The sequence below is a fragment of the Pseudoliparis swirei genome, chromosome 17 (genome assembly GCF_029220125.1).
Source record: "Pseudoliparis swirei isolate HS2019 ecotype Mariana Trench chromosome 17, NWPU_hadal_v1, whole genome shotgun sequence".
NCBI classification, from domain to species: Eukaryota; Metazoa; Chordata; class Actinopteri; order Perciformes; family Liparidae; genus Pseudoliparis; species Pseudoliparis swirei.
Genome location: NC_079404.1, coordinates 1,373,666 through 1,391,771, shown reverse-complemented (window position 1 = coordinate 1,391,771; position 18,106 = coordinate 1,373,666). Strand labels below are relative to the sequence as shown.

At 53.4% G+C, this 18,106-nt stretch overlaps 2 protein-coding genes across 2 annotated transcripts in view; one reads left to right on the top strand and one right to left on the bottom strand.

The window, feature by feature from the left end:
- The window catches only part of cdh23 (cadherin-related 23), a 62,709-nt gene extending 53,593 nt beyond the window's left edge, over positions 1–9,116 (top strand). The window contains exons 21-36 of the mRNA XM_056436190.1: positions 173–342; positions 472–666; positions 994–1,107; positions 1,300–1,429; positions 1,636–1,899; positions 2,029–2,190; positions 2,396–2,652; positions 2,736–2,833; positions 2,914–3,034; positions 3,106–3,185; positions 3,329–3,369; positions 3,465–3,525; positions 3,718–3,847; positions 3,919–4,038; positions 4,920–5,030; positions 7,038–9,116. Of these exons, the coding sequence (XP_056292165.1) occupies positions 173–342; positions 472–666; positions 994–1,107; positions 1,300–1,429; positions 1,636–1,899; positions 2,029–2,190; positions 2,396–2,652; positions 2,736–2,833; positions 2,914–3,034; positions 3,106–3,185; positions 3,329–3,369; positions 3,465–3,525; positions 3,718–3,847; positions 3,919–4,038; positions 4,920–5,030; positions 7,038–7,361 (2,378 nt within the window). The 3' untranslated portion in view covers positions 7,362–9,116. The remainder of the gene's footprint in view (positions 1–172; positions 343–471; positions 667–993; positions 1,108–1,299; positions 1,430–1,635; positions 1,900–2,028; positions 2,191–2,395; positions 2,653–2,735; positions 2,834–2,913; positions 3,035–3,105; positions 3,186–3,328; positions 3,370–3,464; positions 3,526–3,717; positions 3,848–3,918; positions 4,039–4,919; positions 5,031–7,037) is intronic.
- A 198-nt stretch (positions 9,117–9,314) lies between these two features.
- On the bottom strand, positions 9,315–17,611 carry eif3s6ip (eukaryotic translation initiation factor 3, subunit 6 interacting protein). Its single transcript, XM_056435087.1, has 15 exons — positions 17,488–17,611; positions 16,333–16,393; positions 16,047–16,257; positions 15,314–15,393; positions 15,093–15,154; positions 14,890–14,959; positions 14,639–14,712; positions 11,113–11,284; positions 10,755–10,909; positions 10,486–10,656; positions 10,277–10,410; positions 10,036–10,209; positions 9,770–9,959; positions 9,622–9,702; positions 9,315–9,461 (listed from the first exon to the last, which is right to left on the bottom strand). Exons 1-15 carry the CDS (start codon positions 17,509–17,511, stop codon positions 9,378–9,380), a joined length of 1,743 nt encoding a protein of 580 aa, XP_056291062.1. The 5' UTR covers positions 17,512–17,611; the 3' UTR covers positions 9,315–9,377.
- Between the last annotated feature and the right edge of the window lie 495 nt (positions 17,612–18,106).

The window sequence follows — 18,106 nt, the reverse complement described above, 5'->3', positions numbered from 1 at the left end:
CATGGCAACTAGAACACGGCACCTAGAAGATGGCACCTAGAACATGGCAACTAGAAGATGGCAACTAGAAGATGGCACCTAGAAGACGGCACCTAGAACACGGCACCTAGAACACGGCACCTAGAACATGGCCTTCAGAACCTCCTGACCCCCTGACCTCCTGACCTCTCAGGTTCTGGTGACCGCTCCTCGGAGCACTTCAACCTGACGCTGGTGGCCACGGACCAGGGCCGGCCCCCCCTGTGGAGCACCGCCCACCTCGTGGTCACCGTCATCGACGTCAACGACAACCGCCCGCTGTTCGTCCGGCCGGCCAACGGAACCATCATCCACATCTCTGAGGTACCTGAGGTCTCGGCGGCGCCGAGAGGGGAGGGCACTGACACGACCTCACAGGCGGAGCGGGTCCGCTCCACAGCTCTCACGGGGGTCCGGGGCTCGGCCCGCTGACGGAGCTCCTCCTCCCCGCAGGAGCAGCCGCCCGGCCTGCCGGTGTACGAGGCGTACGCCACGGACTCCGACGAGGGCGTGAACGGAGAGGTCCGCTACGGCTTCCTGCAGACGGGCGCGGGCAACCGGGACTGGGAGAACTTCCACATGGACGCCATCTCTGGAGTCATCACCACCACCGTGAAGCTGGACCGGGAGAAACAGGCCCTGCACAGCGTGAGTGTGTGTGTGTGAGTGTGTTTTTAGTGTGTATGTGTGTGTTTTTGGGTGGGTCTGTGTGGGGTTTTTTGGTGTGTGTGTTTGTGTGTGTGTGCGTGTGTGTTTTTGTGTCTGTGTATGTGTGTTTTTGGGTTTGTGTGTTTGTGTGTTTTGGGGTGTGTTTTTTGTTTTGTGTGTGTGTGTGTGTGTGTGCGTGTGTTTTTGTGTCTGTGTTTTTTGTTTTCTGTGTGAGTGTGTGTGTGTGTGTGTGTGTGTCTGTGTTTTTGTGTCTGTGTTTTTGTGTGTGTGTGTGTGTGTGTGTCTCATGTCTGTTCTGGCTCTCAGCTCGTCATCGTGGCCCATGACATGGGCCAGCCGGTCCCTTATGAGACCACTCAGCCCCTGCAGGTGGCGCTGTTGGACATCGACGACAATGAACCCGTCTTCCTTAAACCGCCGGTGAGTGTGAAGCTCTGAGGGAACGTCCTCTACCCGAGCTGAAGGTCACGGCTCGCCAACGTGTTGCCTGTGTGTGTGTGTGTGTGTGTGTGTGTGTGTGTGTGTGTGTGTGTGTGTGTGTGTGTGTGTGTGTGTGTGTGTGTGTGTGTGTGTGTGTGTGTGTGTGTGTGTGTGTGTGTGTGTGTCTCTCAGCGCGGCAGCTTGCCTTACCAGAGGATGGCGGTACCGGAGCACTCCCGGCCCGGTACCGCGGTGGGGAACGTCACCAGCGCAGTGGACGCGGACGAGGGCGCCAACGCCATCGTCTACTACTTCATTGCAGGTGAGGAGCGTCAGTGTGTGGCTCCTCCTCCTTCAGGAGTCATGAGGAGGTGTGTAGCTCCTCCTCCTTCAGGAGTCATGAGGCTGTGTGGGTCCTCCTCTTTCAAGAGTCATGAGGAGGTGTGTGGCTCCTCCTCTAAGAGTCATGAGGAGGTGTGTAGCTCCTCCTCCTTCAGGTGACGGAACTCTTTCCTTCTCTTCCTGCAGGAGGAAACATGGACGGAAACTTCGGCTTGGGTATCGATGGAGAGCTGAAGTTGCTGAAGGATCTGGACCGCGAGGAGGTCCCGGTCTACTCGATCATCGTCAAGGCCTCCAGCAACAGGAGCTGGACTCTCTCCAGGGGTCAGAGGTCGGCGCGGGCCAAAGCCCTGGACCCTGCCAGTGACCCCAGCCTGCTGGAGGTCCGCATTGAACTGGAAGACATCAATGACCAGAAACCCCGCTTCATTAAGGCGGAGTACACTGCAGGTAGTCTGCCTCCCGGTCCCGGTCCCGGTCCTGGTCCTGGTCCTGGTCCTGGTCCTGGTCCCGAATGTGTCTGCTGGTCTGTGTAGAGCCACCGTCACCTTCATCATCATCATCATCATCTGCTTTCAGGAGTTGCAGCGAACGCCAAGGTGGGCTCCGAGCTCATCAGGGTGGTGGCTCTGGACGGCGACGTGGGCAACAACAGCGTGGTGCAGTACCACGTCGTGACCATCCGCTACTTCCTGTCCCAGAGCAACGGCAGCGAAGACGTCGGCAGCATCTTCATCATCGGTGAGCTTTACACAGGCGATCGCAGGCGGTCGCCTCTCGCCACACGGTCGGTGTTAGAATACGTTGAATCAGGTAGAATCTCGTTCAGAGTCCCTCACTTCCTGCGGTCGTGCGTCTGCTTCCTGCAGAAGGTTCTTCTCGTTCGTGTTCGCGATGTCCAGATGGGGACGGTTCCTCGGGTCATTCTATCCCTTCGTGTCCACAGGTCTGACGGACGGGGTGATCCGGACGTACGACCTCTTCACCGCCTACAGCCCCGGCTACTTCCAGCTGGAGATCCTGGCGTGCGACTTCGTGGGTCACAGCACGACCGCCAACGTCAACATCTACATCCTGCGGGACGACCAGAGGGTCAAGATCGTGTTCAACGAGATCCCCGACGTGGTCCGAGAGAACCAGGAAGAGTTCGTCAACCTGCTGTCCAACATCACCGGAGCCATCGTCAACTTGGACGACATCCAGGTGAGGCGTCGTCACGGTAACCGTCACGCTAGACGACTACTTGGCGCGCGTAGGAATTCAAACCGTCGTCTCTCCTCGCGCAGTTCCACGTGGACAAGAAGGGCCGGGTCAGCTACGGCCAGACGGACATGCTGATCCACGTGGTCAACAACCACAGCAACACCATCCTGGACGTTGCCAGGTACGGAGGAGCCCCCCCCCCAGGTGTGCATGTTCTGCACTTCCTGTTGGAGCAGGAGTTCACCTGCCGTGTCCTCTCAGGGTCATCCAGATGATCGACGAGAACAAGGAGCAGCTGAGGAACCTGTTCAGGAAGTACACCGTGGTGGACGTGCAGCCCGCTATCAGCGACACGCTGCCCGATGACATCACCACGCTGCAGGTCTGGACCTCCAGGAACCCCTCGGGCCGATGCTCGGCTCTCGGTGGCTTTAACGCTCTTCTCCTCTGCAGCTCGTCATCATCATCCTGGCGGTGCTGCTGTGCTTGGCAGGAATTCTGTTTGTCACCATGAACTGGCACTACCACCAAGTGTAAGAACCCGTTCAGCCATGTTGCACTGACCTGGATCCACGTCCACCTGGATCCACGTGGATCCAGGTGGATCCATGCAGAGTCTGCTCAGACCTGGACCCTGTTTACCGTCTCATGGTCTCTTCTTCCTCCGGTATTGCAGACACCAGAGGAAGCTGAAGGCCATCGTTGCAGGATCCACAGGTGAGCAGCAGCTGTTGAGGGGGCGGGGCCTGTAGCTTCAGGATGTGGCTTTGATGGATGTTAACCGTTGTGAACGATCTGTCCTCTACCACCAGGGAACCAGGGTCTCATGGACATCCTGGACATGCCCAACACTAACAAGTACTCCTTTGAGGGGTGAGACCAAAGGGATCCCAAATGGTGCCACTGAGTTATCTCTAAAGATCAAAGACACACTGTTCACATTATTCATGCCAAGACATTGATCTTCTCATCCAAGTCTGGTTCCCCAAAATGTCCCAATGTCCCTTGAGGTTGAGTGTGTAGCTCATCACTCAGAATCCCATCTTGTGGTCTTTGCCTCTGCAGGGCTAACCCGGTGTGGCTGGACCCGTTCTGCCGCAACCTGGAGCTTGCCGCTCAGGCTGACCACGAGGACGACCTCCCCGAGAACCTGAGCGAGATCACGGACCTGTGGAACAGCCCGGCACGCACGCACGTCAGTACCGACGCCGGCCTGCGGTGGTTCTCAAAGCCCGGTCCAAAGGGTTCATGTGTGTGTCTCCACAGGGGACGTTTGGCCGAGAGCCTCCGGCGAAGCCCGAGGACGACCGCTACCTGAGGGCGGCCATTCAGGAGTACGACAACATTGCTAAACTCGGCCAGATTATGAGGGAGGGGCCTATCAAGGTAAAGCACCTGTCAGATTATGAGGGAGGGGCCTATCAAGGTAAAACACCGGTCAGATTATGAGGGAGGGGCCTATCAAGGTAAAGCACCTGTCAGATTATGAGGGAGGGGCCTATCAAGGTAAAGCACCTGTCAGATTATGAGGGAGGGGCCTATCAAGGTAAAGCACTGGTCAGATTATGAGGGAGGGGCCTATCAAGGTAAAGCACCTGTCATTTTATATGGGAGGGGCCTATCAGGGTAAAGCACCTGTCCTTTTATGAGGGAGGGGCCTATCAAGGTAAAGCACCAGTCAGATTATGAGGGAGGGGCCTATCAAGGTAAAGCACCTGTCATATTATGAGGGAGTGGCCTATCAAGGTAAAGCACCTGTCATTTTATGAGGGAGGGGCCTATCAGGGTAAAGCACCTGTCGTATTATGAGGGAGGGGCCTATCAGGGTAAAGCACCTGTCAGATTATGAGGGAGGGGCCTATCAAGGTAAAGCATCTCAAAAAGCTCTTTTGCTCTGGTCCTTCCCAAAAATCATTGAGCGGACAAGAGGAGAAGATCAGAAGATCTAGGACGTCTTCCAGAATGAGAACAGAGACGTCAAGGCGGTCAACGATGGTCAACGATGGTCAATGATGGTCATCGATGGTCGACGATGGTCAACGATGGTCAACGATGGTCAACGATGGTCAACGATGGTCATCGATGGTCATCGTTGGTCAACGATGGTCAACGATGGTCATCGATGGTCATCGTTGGTCAACGATGGTCGACGATGGTCAACGATGGTCATCGATGGTCAACGATGGTCCTCGGTGGTCCTGCTGTGGATTCCTTTGTGGTTCCTGTGGGAGGAGGATGCTATACCTGTTTGACCTGCCCCCCATCAGGGTTCCTTGCTCAATGTGGTCCTGGACGACTACCTGAGGCTGAAGACGCTCTTTGCGGCGCGGCTGGTCACTGTGTCCACCAGTCAGGGAGACCACTCGTCAGTCACGGAGGTGGGCTAGGAGCAGCTGGGGGTCTCACACCGCCGGACCGTGGTCTTCTTTTGCTGTGACCTTTGACCTTGAGCACCTGCTCACTACTTCTGCTGTCTTTGCTCCCTGCCGCCAGACGTTGGGTCAAATAAAGTTCAGAAGTTCAGTTTACCACAAAAATACCAAAAGGTTGAGACTGTCCTGGATGTGTAGAATCAAGATGAAAGACCTCCTGGTGAGGAACCCTCCATGACGTCTCCTCAGACTCCGAGAAGAGTTTATTTAACCCACTTCTGGAAACTATCGTTTCTCCTCTTCTGCTGCTTCACGACTAGTTGTTCAGTCATCTCCTGACTTCTCCTTCCACTCCCTCTGTTCCTCAAAGACTCTCTAGTGGTCAACCTTCAGGAGGTTTAACTCTCCTCTAGTGGTCAACCTTCAGGAGGTTTAACTCTCCTCTAGTGGTCAACCTTCAGGAGGTTTAACTCCTCTAGTGGTCAACCTTCAGGAGGTTTAACTCCTCTAGTGGTCAACCTTCAGGAGGTTTAACTCTCCTCTAGTGGTCAACCTTCAGGAGGTTTAACTCCTCTAGTGGTCAACCTTCAGGAGGTTTAACTCTCCTCTAGTGGTCAACCTTCAGGAGGTTTAACTCCTCTAGTGGTCAACCTTCAGGAGGTTTAACTCCTCTAGTGGTCAACCTTCAGGGGGTTTAACTCTCCTCTAGTGGTCAACCTTCAGAAGGTTTAACTCCTCTAGTGGTCAACCTTCAGGGGGTTTAACTCTCCTCTAGTGGTCAACCTTCAGGAGGTTTAACTCTCCTCTAGTGGTCAACCTTCAGGAGGTTTAACTCCTCTAGTGGTCAACCTTCAGGGGGTTTAACTCTCCTCTAGTGGTCAACCTTCAGGAGGTTTAACTCCTCTAGTGGTCAACCTTCAGGAGGTTTAACTCCTCTAGTGGTCAACCTTCAGGAGGTTTAACTCCTCTAGTGGTCAACCTTCAGGAGGTTTAACTCTCTAGTGGTCAACCTTCAGGAGGTTTAACTCTCCTCTAGTGGTCAACCTTCAGGAGGTTTAACTCCTCTAGTGGTCAACCTTCAGGAGGTTTAACTCCTCTAGTGGTCAACCTTCAGGGGGTTTAACTCTCCTCTAGTGGTCAACCTTCAGAAGGTTTAACTCCTCTAGTGGTCAACCTTCAGGGGGTTTAACTCTCCTCTAGTGGTCAACCTTCAGGAGGTTTAACTCTCCTCTAGTGGTCAACCTTCAGGAGGTTTAACTCCTCTAGTGGTCAACCTTCAGGGGGTTTAACTCTCTAGTGGTCAACCTTCAGGAGGTTTAACTCCTCTAGTGGTCAACCTTCAGGAGGTTTAACTCTCCTCTCTAGTGGTCAACCTTCAGGAGGTTTAACTCTCCTCTAGTGGTTAACCTTCAGGGGGTTTAACTCCTCTAGTGGTCAACCTTCAGGAGGTTTAACTCCTCTAGTGGTCAACGTTCAGGGGGTTTAACTCCTCTAGTGGTCAACCTTCAGGGGGTTTAACTCTCCTCTAGTGGTCAACCTTCAGAAGGTTTAACTCTCCTCTAGTGGTCAACCTCCAGGAGGTTTAGCTCTCCTCTCTAGTGGTCAACCTTCAGGAGGTTTAACTCTCCTCTAGTGGTCAACCTTCAGGAGGTTTAACTCTCCTCTAGTGGTCCACCTTCAGGAGGTTTAACTCTCCTCTCTAGTGGTCAACCTTCAGGAGGTTTAACTCTCCTCTAGTGGTCAACCTTCAGGGGGTTTAACTCTCCTCTAGTGGTCAACCTTCAGGAGGTTTAACTCTCCTCTAGTGGTCAACCTTCAGGAGGTTTAACTCCTCTAGTGGTCAACCTTCAGGAGGTTTAACTCTCCTCTAGTGGTCAACCTTCAGGGGGTTTAACTCTCCTCTAGTGGTCAACCTTCAGGAGGTTTAACTCCTCTAGTGGTCAACCTTCAGGAGGTTTAACTCTCCTCTAGTGGTCAACCTTCAGGAGGTTTAACTCTCTCCTCCTTCGACAGCTAATCCAGAGCGACCTGGACGACGATGAAGACGAGCACCTTGGTGGGGGGCGCGGCACCCTGCGCTTCAAGCACAAGCTCCCGGTGGAGCTGAAGGGTCCCGAGGGCGTGCACGTGGTCCACGGCAGCACGGGCACCCTCCTGACCTCTGACCTCAGCAGCCTGCCAGAGGACGACCAGCGGGCCCTGGCTCGCTCAATGGAGGGCCTGAACGCCGACGGGGGCCTCTACTCCGAGCGCAACGCCCGGACCGAGTCGGCCAAGTCCACGCCGATGCACCGCCACAAGGACGGGGGCGGCCCGCTGGAGATCACCGAGTTATGACTAGCCGAGGCCTCGCTGGTCTGAGCCACGAGACAGAGACAGAGAGAGAGTGTGTGTGTGTGTGTGTGTGTGTGTGTGTGTGTGTGTGTGAGTGAGTGAGTGTGTGTGTGAGTGTGTGAGTGTGTGTGTGTGTGTGAGTGAGTGTGTGTGTGAGTGTGTGTTGTCTCTATGTTCCTCATCAGCCAACCAGTCCACCAGTGAGACGGCCTGCTAAGGACCTCCTGGTCTTGGTCCTCCTGGTCCTCCTGGTCTTGGTCCTCCTGGTCTTGGTCCTCCTGGTCCTGGTCCTCCTGGTCTTGGTCCTCCTGGTCCTGGGCCTCCTGGTCTTGGTCCTCCTGGTCCTGGTCCTCCTGGTCTTGGTCCTCCTGGTCCTGGTCCTCCTGGTCTTGGTCCTCCTGGTCCTGGTCCTCCTGGTCTTGGTCCTCCTGGTCCTGGTCCTCCTGGTCCCACGTGCTTCAAGCTGAGGTTCATACGGAGGAGCCTTGTCCTCTTCATGGACGTCTCAGCGCTCAGTGGAGAAGAGACTCCGCCTCCAGGAGGAGACGCGTGTTGAACCTCGTGGTCAGAAACCTTCTGCAGTCGCACCTGGACTGCACACACACACACACACACACACACACACACACACACACACACACACACACACACAGAAGACATCAGAGATGTTAGGGACATGTTGTTGTTGTTGTTTTTGTTGGTCAATTACAGACGGACATTTAAAGCAGACTAGAGCTCTTCAGATACTGTCGGTCCCTAGTGAGGCTCCCAGAGGTCCACCAGCACCAAGAGGGGCCACTGCAGTCTGCTGGAGGCCAGAGACCAGGGACCTGGTCCCGCTCTTCATCTTTAGAGACCAGGGACCTGGTCCCGCTCTTCATCTTTAGAGACCAGGGACCTGGTCCCGCTCTTCATCCTTAGAGACCAGGGACCTGGTCCCGCTCTTCATCTTTAGGGACCTGGTCCCGCTCTTCATCCTTAGAGACCAGAGACCTGGTCCCGCTCTTCATCTTTAGAGAACATGTGGACCTGGTCCCGCTCTTCATCCTTAGAAACCAGGGACCTGGTCCCGCTCTTCATCTTTAGAGACCAGGGACCTGGTCCCGCTCTTCATCCTTAGAGACCAGGGACCTGGTCCCGCTCTTCATCCTTAGAGACCAGGGACCTGGTCCCGCTCTTCATCTTTAGGGACCTGGTCCCGCTCTTCATCCTTAGAGACCAGGGACCTGGTCCCGCTCTTCATCTTTAGAGAACATGTGGACTTGGTCCTGCTCTTCATCTTTAGTACTCGGAGCCTCTTCACTAATGACAGATTCTAAATCGACGATGGTGAGGAGGATCTTTAAAACATTTTGTCAAGTTGTTTATGAATTTAAAAACAAAAGGCAGTCAAAATAAAATCATGGCAAGAACTCAGTTAAAGTTTTATAAACCTGAAGACGGCGTTGAGCCCAGACTTCACTGCCGGGTCCCGAGAGCTCGACACGAGCAACGTTTGCTTAATTTTTTTATTTTATAGAAAATGTGAAGGCACAAAAATATTTTCAAAGAAGCCGCCTGAGGCGCCATGATGTGGATGTCTGTGTGTAGTGAGTATTGTGTGTATCCTGTATTGTGTGTGTGGTGACATGACGTACTTCTCTTCCTTTGTGTGTTTTGTTATATATTTCCATTTTGTACGTTTTTATTTGTCTTCTCGTCACCACTCCTGAGATCTGTGTTGAGTGATCTGTGCAAATAAAATAAATATGCAACAGCCTTCGACCTCGACCCCGTGATGTAGAACCAAAACATTCATGAAGACGGGTTCATTCATGTTCTCCCGTATTCACAGGATCAGTTGAGCCTGACTGGTCAAACCTAAACGTACCGGTAGATGTTGCATCTTGTATGGAGGACTTGGTAAACACTGCCCCCTGGTGGTCACAGGCACACGTGACAGGTAAAGACACAGAGTTCAGCGCTCCAGTTTATTGATGCCAGTTACATAGAAAAGTTATCAATCGTAGAACCCTGAGGTCAGACTGCTCGCGCTGCGGCTGCTGTTGTTGTTGCAGCGGCGGCGGTGCCGGTGGCCAGAGTCTTCTTCATCGTCTTGTTCAACTGGAGAGAAAGATGGACGTTACAGATGAAACAGGATTATGAATCAGTCCGTGTTCATGAACTGTTTGTTTACATGTTGTGGTGACGATGAGCTCCAACAAAGACCACAAACACAAAATAAAGTTAATCTCCTGTAACGAAGCAGCTGATCACGACTCACCTCCTCAAACTTGTGGATCTGTCTGATGAAGAAGTCTCCGTAGCGACGAGCCACTTTGGTGTCCGCGATGTGGATCATGTCCTGTGGGAGGAGAGCGGTGAGCATCCAGAGCCACAGAGCGGACCGTCAGACAGGCAGCGCTACGCACCTTGTCGATGTAGAAGTCAACCTCAGACGCTGACTGGAACTCTCCGCCCAGAGCCGAGACGCCGCTGGTCCACACCAGGTTCTTCATCTTGTGTTTGAAGACGAGCAGCTGGATGCGGAACTCCTGCTCCGTCATGTCCAGGAAGCCGGCCAGCTTGGCCACGGGCATCGTAGTGTACAGCTTCAGGAAGCTGCAGAGAGACGCGGGACTCGGGTTACGACCTCGGCTCTCATTGGTCCTCCCGGCGTCACGTGACCCCGCCGTACCTGCGGATGGTGGACAGCTGGGCCTGCTGCTGCACCTCCTCGGCAAACACCTTGAGCTGCTGCTGGAACGGCTCCTTGTGGTAGTTGGAGTCGACGTTTTCGTAGTTCGGCACCACCGGCGACAGGAACTTGGGACAGGCGAAGCTGTAGAGCTCCTCGAACACCTGCAGGTCTCTGGGGGAGAAGTGGGTTAGACCGGCCGCCGGAGAGGCGCGTCGGCGCCGAGCCCCGAGCCGCTCACCCTTTCTGCATGCGCAGCATCTTGTCTCCGTACTTCTCCCTCAGCTGGGTGTGGATGCTCTCGTCGATGCGCATCGGGTACATGGTGAGCGCGATGGCCAGCAGGCCGTGCATCTGCTCGTTCTGTTTGTTCACCTGAAACACAAACAGGCGTCACGCCGCCGCCGCCGCACGCCGGCCGCCTCCGGTCCACGCGTCAGGCTCACTGACCATCTCGTATTTATAGGTCGACCTCTGGAACATGTTCCTCGTCCTCTGGATGTAGAGCAGGATGTTGGCGAACACCCGGATGGCGTCCTGGTAGCGCCGCATCATCAGGTAGGCGAAGCCCACGTAGTAGTAGGTGGTGATCTGGCACTCGGGCACCCGGGAGTACATACTCTGGAAGAGAGGACGCCGGGACTCAACGCCGACCAGAGGAGGGGACGACTGAAGAACCAGTCTTCTTCTTCTTCTTCATCATCATCAGTGGCGGTTACCTTCTTGTTGAGCTCGATGTTCTCCAGGACCTTGATGGCCTGGTAGTAGTCCCCCAGCAGCGAGTGGAGCCTCAGGAGCCCCACCAGGCTGAAGTAGCCCAGCATCTTGTACAGCGAGTGACGGCCGTACTCCCCCGCCACGCTCTCTGGGTCTCCTGACACAACAACAACAACATGTGAGCTCTGACACAACAAAAACATGTGAGCTGCCTACTCTGACATCTCCATGTTGAGTTTCCTTCTCCCCAGAGAACTACTCAAACTGAGCTTTTTATCTCCAGAGACTCATTTGAGTCACTAGAACCAGAACCAGGTCCAGGTCCTGGTTCTGGTCCAGGCCCGGGTGATGGTTCTTTACCTCCACTGGTGTAGATCTCCAGCTGCTTGTTGATGTTGCTCTTGTCCACCAGCGAGTGGAGGACGTTGAGCACGCTGTGGACGTTCCAGATCTTCGGGTTGCTCCTCAGAAACTCGATTTCCTCCTCAGACTTCTTGGCCGTCTTACAGCGGTACTGACTGAAGGACTGGAACTGGACCGGGACGAGAGCAGATCAGTGGTCACTCGATGTTCACCAGGTGAACTCGCTTCATGATATGAGAGGTAAGAGATGTGACAGACAAGATTCATGATGGCGGCGCGTACGGACGCAGCGGCCCCTCTCTGTCCTGACCATTTGGTGTTTTGTTCTGTTTCTAAATGTTTGTGCAAAAGTTCGTCCAAAAATTGTTCGTCTTCGCCTCGTCTGTCTACGTCGGAACCCAAATATAGTCGCCAGGTTCTGTTAACCATCGGCAGGACCAAACTACACGGCACTCTGGACGCTGAACAAGCGGAAACACTCGGAGCACGGATTACGCCGCCTACGACCACACCGACCACACGGACTCGACTGCCACTCCTCCCCAGAAAGGAGGCGCAAGCGTTGTGAGAGGAAGCAGAAGAGGGTAGCGGAGGAACCCGAGCTAGGCTAGCGGCTAGGCCAACTCGTCCAGCCATACCATCCATTATCATGGCTAATGTGCGATCCTTGGACAATAAAATGGACCACATTAGACTGCTGCAGACGGAGCAGCGAGACGTGAGGAACTGCTGTGTGCTTATCGTCACGGAAACATGGCTAAACGACAACATCCCGACTCTGCTGTGAGACTGGAGCAGCTAAGATGCTACCGGCGGACAGAGCCCTCGCTGATGGAGGAAAACTCGCGGCGGGTATGTGTTTACATCCGGGACGCATGGTGCCGGGGCGCTGCCGTGGTATGTAGACACTGCTCACCACTGGCGGAGTTTATGTTCGTAAGGTGCCGTCCTTTTTATCTGCCGAGGAATTCACGGCGATTCTGCTAGTCGCTGTTTACATCCCCCCGACCTCCAACAACAGTGACAGAAATGCGGCACTCGGTGAACTGTATCAGGCCATCAGCGAACAACAGGCGGCTCACCCAGACGGCTTCACCATCTTTGCTGGAGATTTCAACCATGCAAACCTTAAGACTGTCCTTCCCAAACTACACCAGCATGTTGATTTCCCTACAAGAGGAGACAACATTTTGGATCTGGTCTACACAACCCACAAAGGGCGTACAAGGCCTCCCCTCCCCACATAGGTCTCTCTGACCACATCACCGTCATGCTAATGCCAGCATACAGACCCAGAGTGAAAGCCTCCAGACCGGTTCTGAAGCAGGTGCAGGTGTGGCCAGAGGGGCCTCCTCGCTCTCAAGACTGCTTTGACTCAACAGACTGGGGAATGTTTAAACAGGCAGCCACATACAACGACCACACTGACATTGGGGAGTACACAGACACTGTTACTTCTTACATTAGCAAGTGCATTGATGATGTGACCCATGTAAAGACCATCACCACTCGGGCTAACCAGAAGCCGTGGCTAACAGGGGAAGTCCATCGGCTGCTAAGGACTAGGAATAGGGTCTTCAGAGCTGGGGACGAAACGGACCTGAAAACAGCGAGAGCCAACCTGTCCCACGGCATCAGGAAAGCAAAACATTCCTACACAAAAAAGATAACCCGGCACTTTAAAGACAGCAGAGACACACGCAGCCTGTGGCGGGGCATTCAGACCATCACAGACTATAAACCCACGCCACAGAACTGCGACAGCAACATCTCTCTGCTAAACAACCTCAACAGCTCCTTTGCCCGGTTTGAAGCACAGAACAGCACTCGTCCACACAAGACTCCGCCCCCTCCCCATGATCAGGTTCTGTGCCTGTCTGCTGCCAGCGTGAAGAGGACTCTCTCGTCCATCAACACCCACAAGGCAACAGGTCCAGACAACATCCCTGGTCGTGTGCTGAAGGACTGCGCAGAGGAGCTTAAGGACGTCTTCACGGATGTCTTTAATACTTCTCTGAGACAAGCTGTTGTTCCATCATGCTTCAAGGTAACCACCATCATACCTGTGCCAAAGAAATCCACTCCGTCCTGCTTCAACGACTATCGTCCAGTGGCACTGACCCCCATAATCATGAAGTGCTTTGATCGACTAGTCATGTCTCATATCAAATCCATTCTCCCCCCCACTCTGGACCCTTTCCAGTTTGCATACCGGGCCAAACGGTCCACGGAGGATGCAATCTGCTCTGCTCTCCACCCAGCCCTCACCCACCTGGACAAAAAGACTCCTATGTAAGAATGCTGTTCATAGACTTTAGCTCAGCATTCAACACAATCATCCCACAACAACTAATCTGCAAACTTGACCAGCTGGGGCTCAACACCTCGCTGTGTAACTGGCTGCTGGACTTCCTGAGTGAGAGGCCACAAGCAGTGCGTGTTGGCAACAACACCTCGAGCAGCATCACACTCAGCACAGGGGCCCCTCAGGGCTGTGTGCTCAGTCCCCTGCTCTTCACCTTGCTGACTCACGACTGCAAAACCAGCTACAGCACCAATCACATGGTCAAGTTTGCAGGCGACACAACATTGATAGGTCTCATCACCAAGGATGACGAGACCCTCTACAGGAGGGAGGTCAACCTTCTGACCACGTGGTGCGGAGCCAACAACCTCCTGCTCAACAACAGCAAGACCAAAGAGATCGTTGTTGACTTCCGGAAAGGCCACACCCATCACCCACCACTGACCATCAACGGTGCGGACATTGAGCAGGTCAGCAGCACCAAATTCCTGGGGGTGGAAATCAGTGAGGACCTCTCGTGGACAGCAAACACTACATCGCTGGCAAAGAAAGCACAGAGGCGCCTCTACTTCCTCCGGAAACTGAGGAAAGCAGGAGCCCCCCATCCATCATGTGCACCTTCTACCGCGGCACCATCGAGAGCATCCTGACCAACTGCATCACTGTGTGGGGCGGAAGCTGCACAGACCACAGCAGGAACGCCCTGCAGCGCATAGTGAAGGCAGCTGGAAGGATCATGGGTGCCTCACTCCCCCCCCTCCCATCCCTGCAGGACATATACAACACCCGCCTCACCCGCAAAGCGACCTCGATTGTGAGTGACCCCTGCCACCCCTCACACGGTCTCTTCAGCCTCCTGCCCTCTGGGAGGAGATACCGGAGCCTCCGGGCTCACGCCGCCAGGCTGTCCAACAGCTTCATCCACCAGGCGGTCAGGAAGCTGAACTCTCTCCCCATCCTCCCACTCCGTCCTCTTTCAGACTCACATGTCTGAATGCTGCTAGCACAATTTATGTTGTCTATATGTTTACATGTTTCTTTACTATTTTTGCACTCTATGTTGTCTATATGTTGCACAATTCACTTTATGTTGGACAGAAGAGAAACGCAATTTCGATCTTCTGTATGTTTGCACATATGGAAAATTGACAAATAAAACTGACTTTGACTTTGACTTTGAGTAGGAGGAACCCACAATGTTAAAACCATGCCGTGTACCTGGTAGATGAACTCATCGATGATGTCCCACAGCCACTGGTTGGGCAGCTCCAAGGGGGCGGGGCCCTCCGCATCTTCAGAAAGCACAAAGATGACTCATCAGGAGGTATTTGGACTCATCAGGAGATGATGATGAGCATCAGGAGATGATGATGAGCATCAGGAGATGATGAGCATCAGGAGATGATGAGCATCAGGTGATCTCTCACAGGTCACTGCAGGTGAGTTGAAGAACTATTGTGTGAACTTACTGAGGATGTAATTGAAGAGATTGCAGTAGTTGTAGTACGACTCAAACCTCTGGTCCAAAGTGGGTCCTCCCTGAAGATAAACAACAACAACAACAACATATTTACAACCACACACTGGAGACGTGTCCTTCAGTCGGGTAGGGTTTGAGGTGTCTAGGTGTCTAGGTCTCGAGGTGTCGAGGTTCCTCTGGACCGTGACTCACGCTGACTTTGGCGTAGATGTGTCTGTAGTACAGCTCCTTGTAGAGGATGATGAACACAGCATCTAGGAGGCCACAGGGTCAACGACAACAGGTAAACAACAACAGACGGGAAACAACCAGGAACAATGTTTCTGTTGGCGCTGCTTCACAGGTGAGGTCCTCGAGCTCAGTTTCAGAACCAGACAGGTGACCAACGCTGCGGGACACTGGTGTAAACTCACCGCTGCCGACCAGCGCCGCGATGGCCTCGGCCTCCGGCCACGGGGAGTTCTTGAAGAAGCGGTCGGTCAACTTGTTCCAGCTGAGGACGGTGAGGACAGGTGAGGACAGGTGAGGACGGTGAGGACGGAGAGGACAGAGGACAGGTAGGACGGAGAGGACAGGTAGGACAGAGAGGACAGGTAGGACGGAGAGGACATGTGAGGACAGGTGAGGACGGAGAGGACAGGTAGGACAAGTAGGACGGAGAGGACAGGTGAGGACGGAGAGGACAGGGAGGACGGAGAGGACAGGTAGGACGGAGAGGACAGGTGAGGACGGAGAGGACAGGTAGGACGGAGAGGACAGGTAGGACGGAGAGGACAGGTGAGGACGGAGAGGACAGGTGAGGACGGAGAGGAAAGAGAGGACGGAAAGGACAGGTGAGGACGGAGAGGACAGGTGAGGACAGGTGAGGACGGAGAGGACAGGTGAGGACAGGGAGGACGGAGGACAGGTAGGACGGAGAGGACAGGTGAGGACGGAGAGGACAGGTAGGACAGGGAGGACGGAGAGGACAGGTGAGGACGGAGAGGACAGGTAGGACGGAGAGGACAGGTGAGGACAGGTAGGACGGAGAGGACAGGTAGGACGGAGAGGACAGGTGAGGACAGGTAGGACGGAGAGGACAGGTGAGGACGGAGAGGACAGGTGAGACGCCCGGCCCTCGCCTGCCGAGGGCTCGCTCCGCTCTACCTGTTCTCGTACACGTCCTGGATCTCGTAGATCTTCTGCTCGATGCTCTCGCTGGACACGCCGTTGGACTGCAGCTCGTAGACCTTCTGGTCGATCAGGTCGGAGGTGGTTTTGTGGAAGTACTGCAGGAAGTTCTTGATCACCTCGGGGATGACGGTGTAGGTCTGCTGCTCGTACTGCCGCTCGTAGGCCAGGTCCGCCTTGGGGTCACCTGGGGGTCAGGTGGAGGGAAGCGGTCTGAGAGCGGCGCTCCTCGCGTGAGGACCGTGGCGGCGCGTGGACTCACCGGTGTGCAGGTCGCAGTCGTTGGGGTAGGCGTACGGGTCGTACTGGGCCGGAACCGAAGACTGAGAGAAGAGGGACCATGTCAGCCTGACGTCATCATTTAGGAACCCGTCATCTTCTACCCCTCACTAACTACCCACTAACTAGTACCTCACTAACTAGTACCTCACTCACTAGTACCTCACTCACTAGTGCTTCACTAACTACCAACTAACTAGTACCTCACTAACTACCCCACTAACTAGTACCTCACTAACTAGTACCTCACTAACTAGTACCTCACTCACTAGTACCTCACTCACTAGTGCTTCACTAACTACCAACTAACTAGTACCTCACTAACTACCCACTAACTAGTACCTCACTAACTAGTACCTCACTAACTAGTACCTCACTCACTAGTACCTCACTCACTAGTGCTTCACTAACTACCAACTAACTAGTACCTCACTAACTACCTCACTAACTACCCACTAACTAGTACCCCACTAACTAGTACCTCACTAACTACCCACTAACTAGTACCTCACTCACTAGTACATCACTAACTACCCCACTAACTAGTGCTTCACTAACTACCCACTAACTAGTACCTCACTAACTATCCCACTAACTAGTACCTCACTAACTACCCACTAACTAGTACCCCACTAACTAGTACCTCACTAACTGCCCCACTAACTAGTACCTCACTAACTAACTGCCCCACTAACTAGTACCTCACTAACTACCCACTAACTAGTACCTCACTAACTAGTACCCCAATAACTAGTACCTCACTAACTACCCACTAACTAGTACCTCACTAACTAGTACCTCACTAACTACCCCACTAACTAGTACCTCACTCACTACCCACTCACTAGTACCTCACTAACTAGTACCTCACTCACTACCTCACTAACTACCCCACTAACTAGTACCTCACTAACGACCCCACTAACTAGTACCTCACTAACTACCTCACTAACTAGTCCCTCACTAACTACCCCACGGCCCAGGGACGATGCTCCGCCACCAGCACGCTGCCTCATCGTTACTCACGTTACTGTTACCGGTGGATTTACGCTCGCTAGCTAGCTAGCGGGCTAACGCTGCTCCGCGAGTTATGAGCACTAGGGGCCTCGAACCCGCGCAAAGAGCCGCCTCGACTCACCTCTTCCTCCTCCTGGTACGACATGCTGCTGGTTCTGATCCCGTAGCGGAGGGAAACACGGGGAGACGAGCTAACGCTGCTAAACCACGCAGCTAGCGACGGAGAGAGGACCGGAACCGGAAGGAGGGAGCTGTGACGCGCGTCACGAAACGACAGAGTGGGGCATTGTGGGAAATGGAGTTCCTTCACGAAAATCCTTGCTGGAGAACATTTATTTGTGTTTCTTGGTTCATTTCTGCTCAAGATACAGTTTCTACAAACTACCGCAAGAGAGCTGTAACGAGGCGTGACGTCACGTCTCATTATATTGACGTCACGTCTCATTATAGTAGTTATGTAGTTCTAATATTTCTATGTATTGTTATGTATTTTTATGTAGTTCTATGTATTTCTATGTGTTTTTATGTATTTCTATGTAGTTATATGTATTTTACTTGTGATTATGTATGTATTTTATTCTATTTTAATTTGTTGTACTATCTGGACCTTGAGTTTGAAATAAAAGATTGATTGATTGTGTCTAGTTATGGGGGAACATCTGTTACAACTGTAAACAAACAAACAAGCGCCACATACGTGTTGTTCAGGATATTTATTCAGCTTTACTTTTATTATTCAA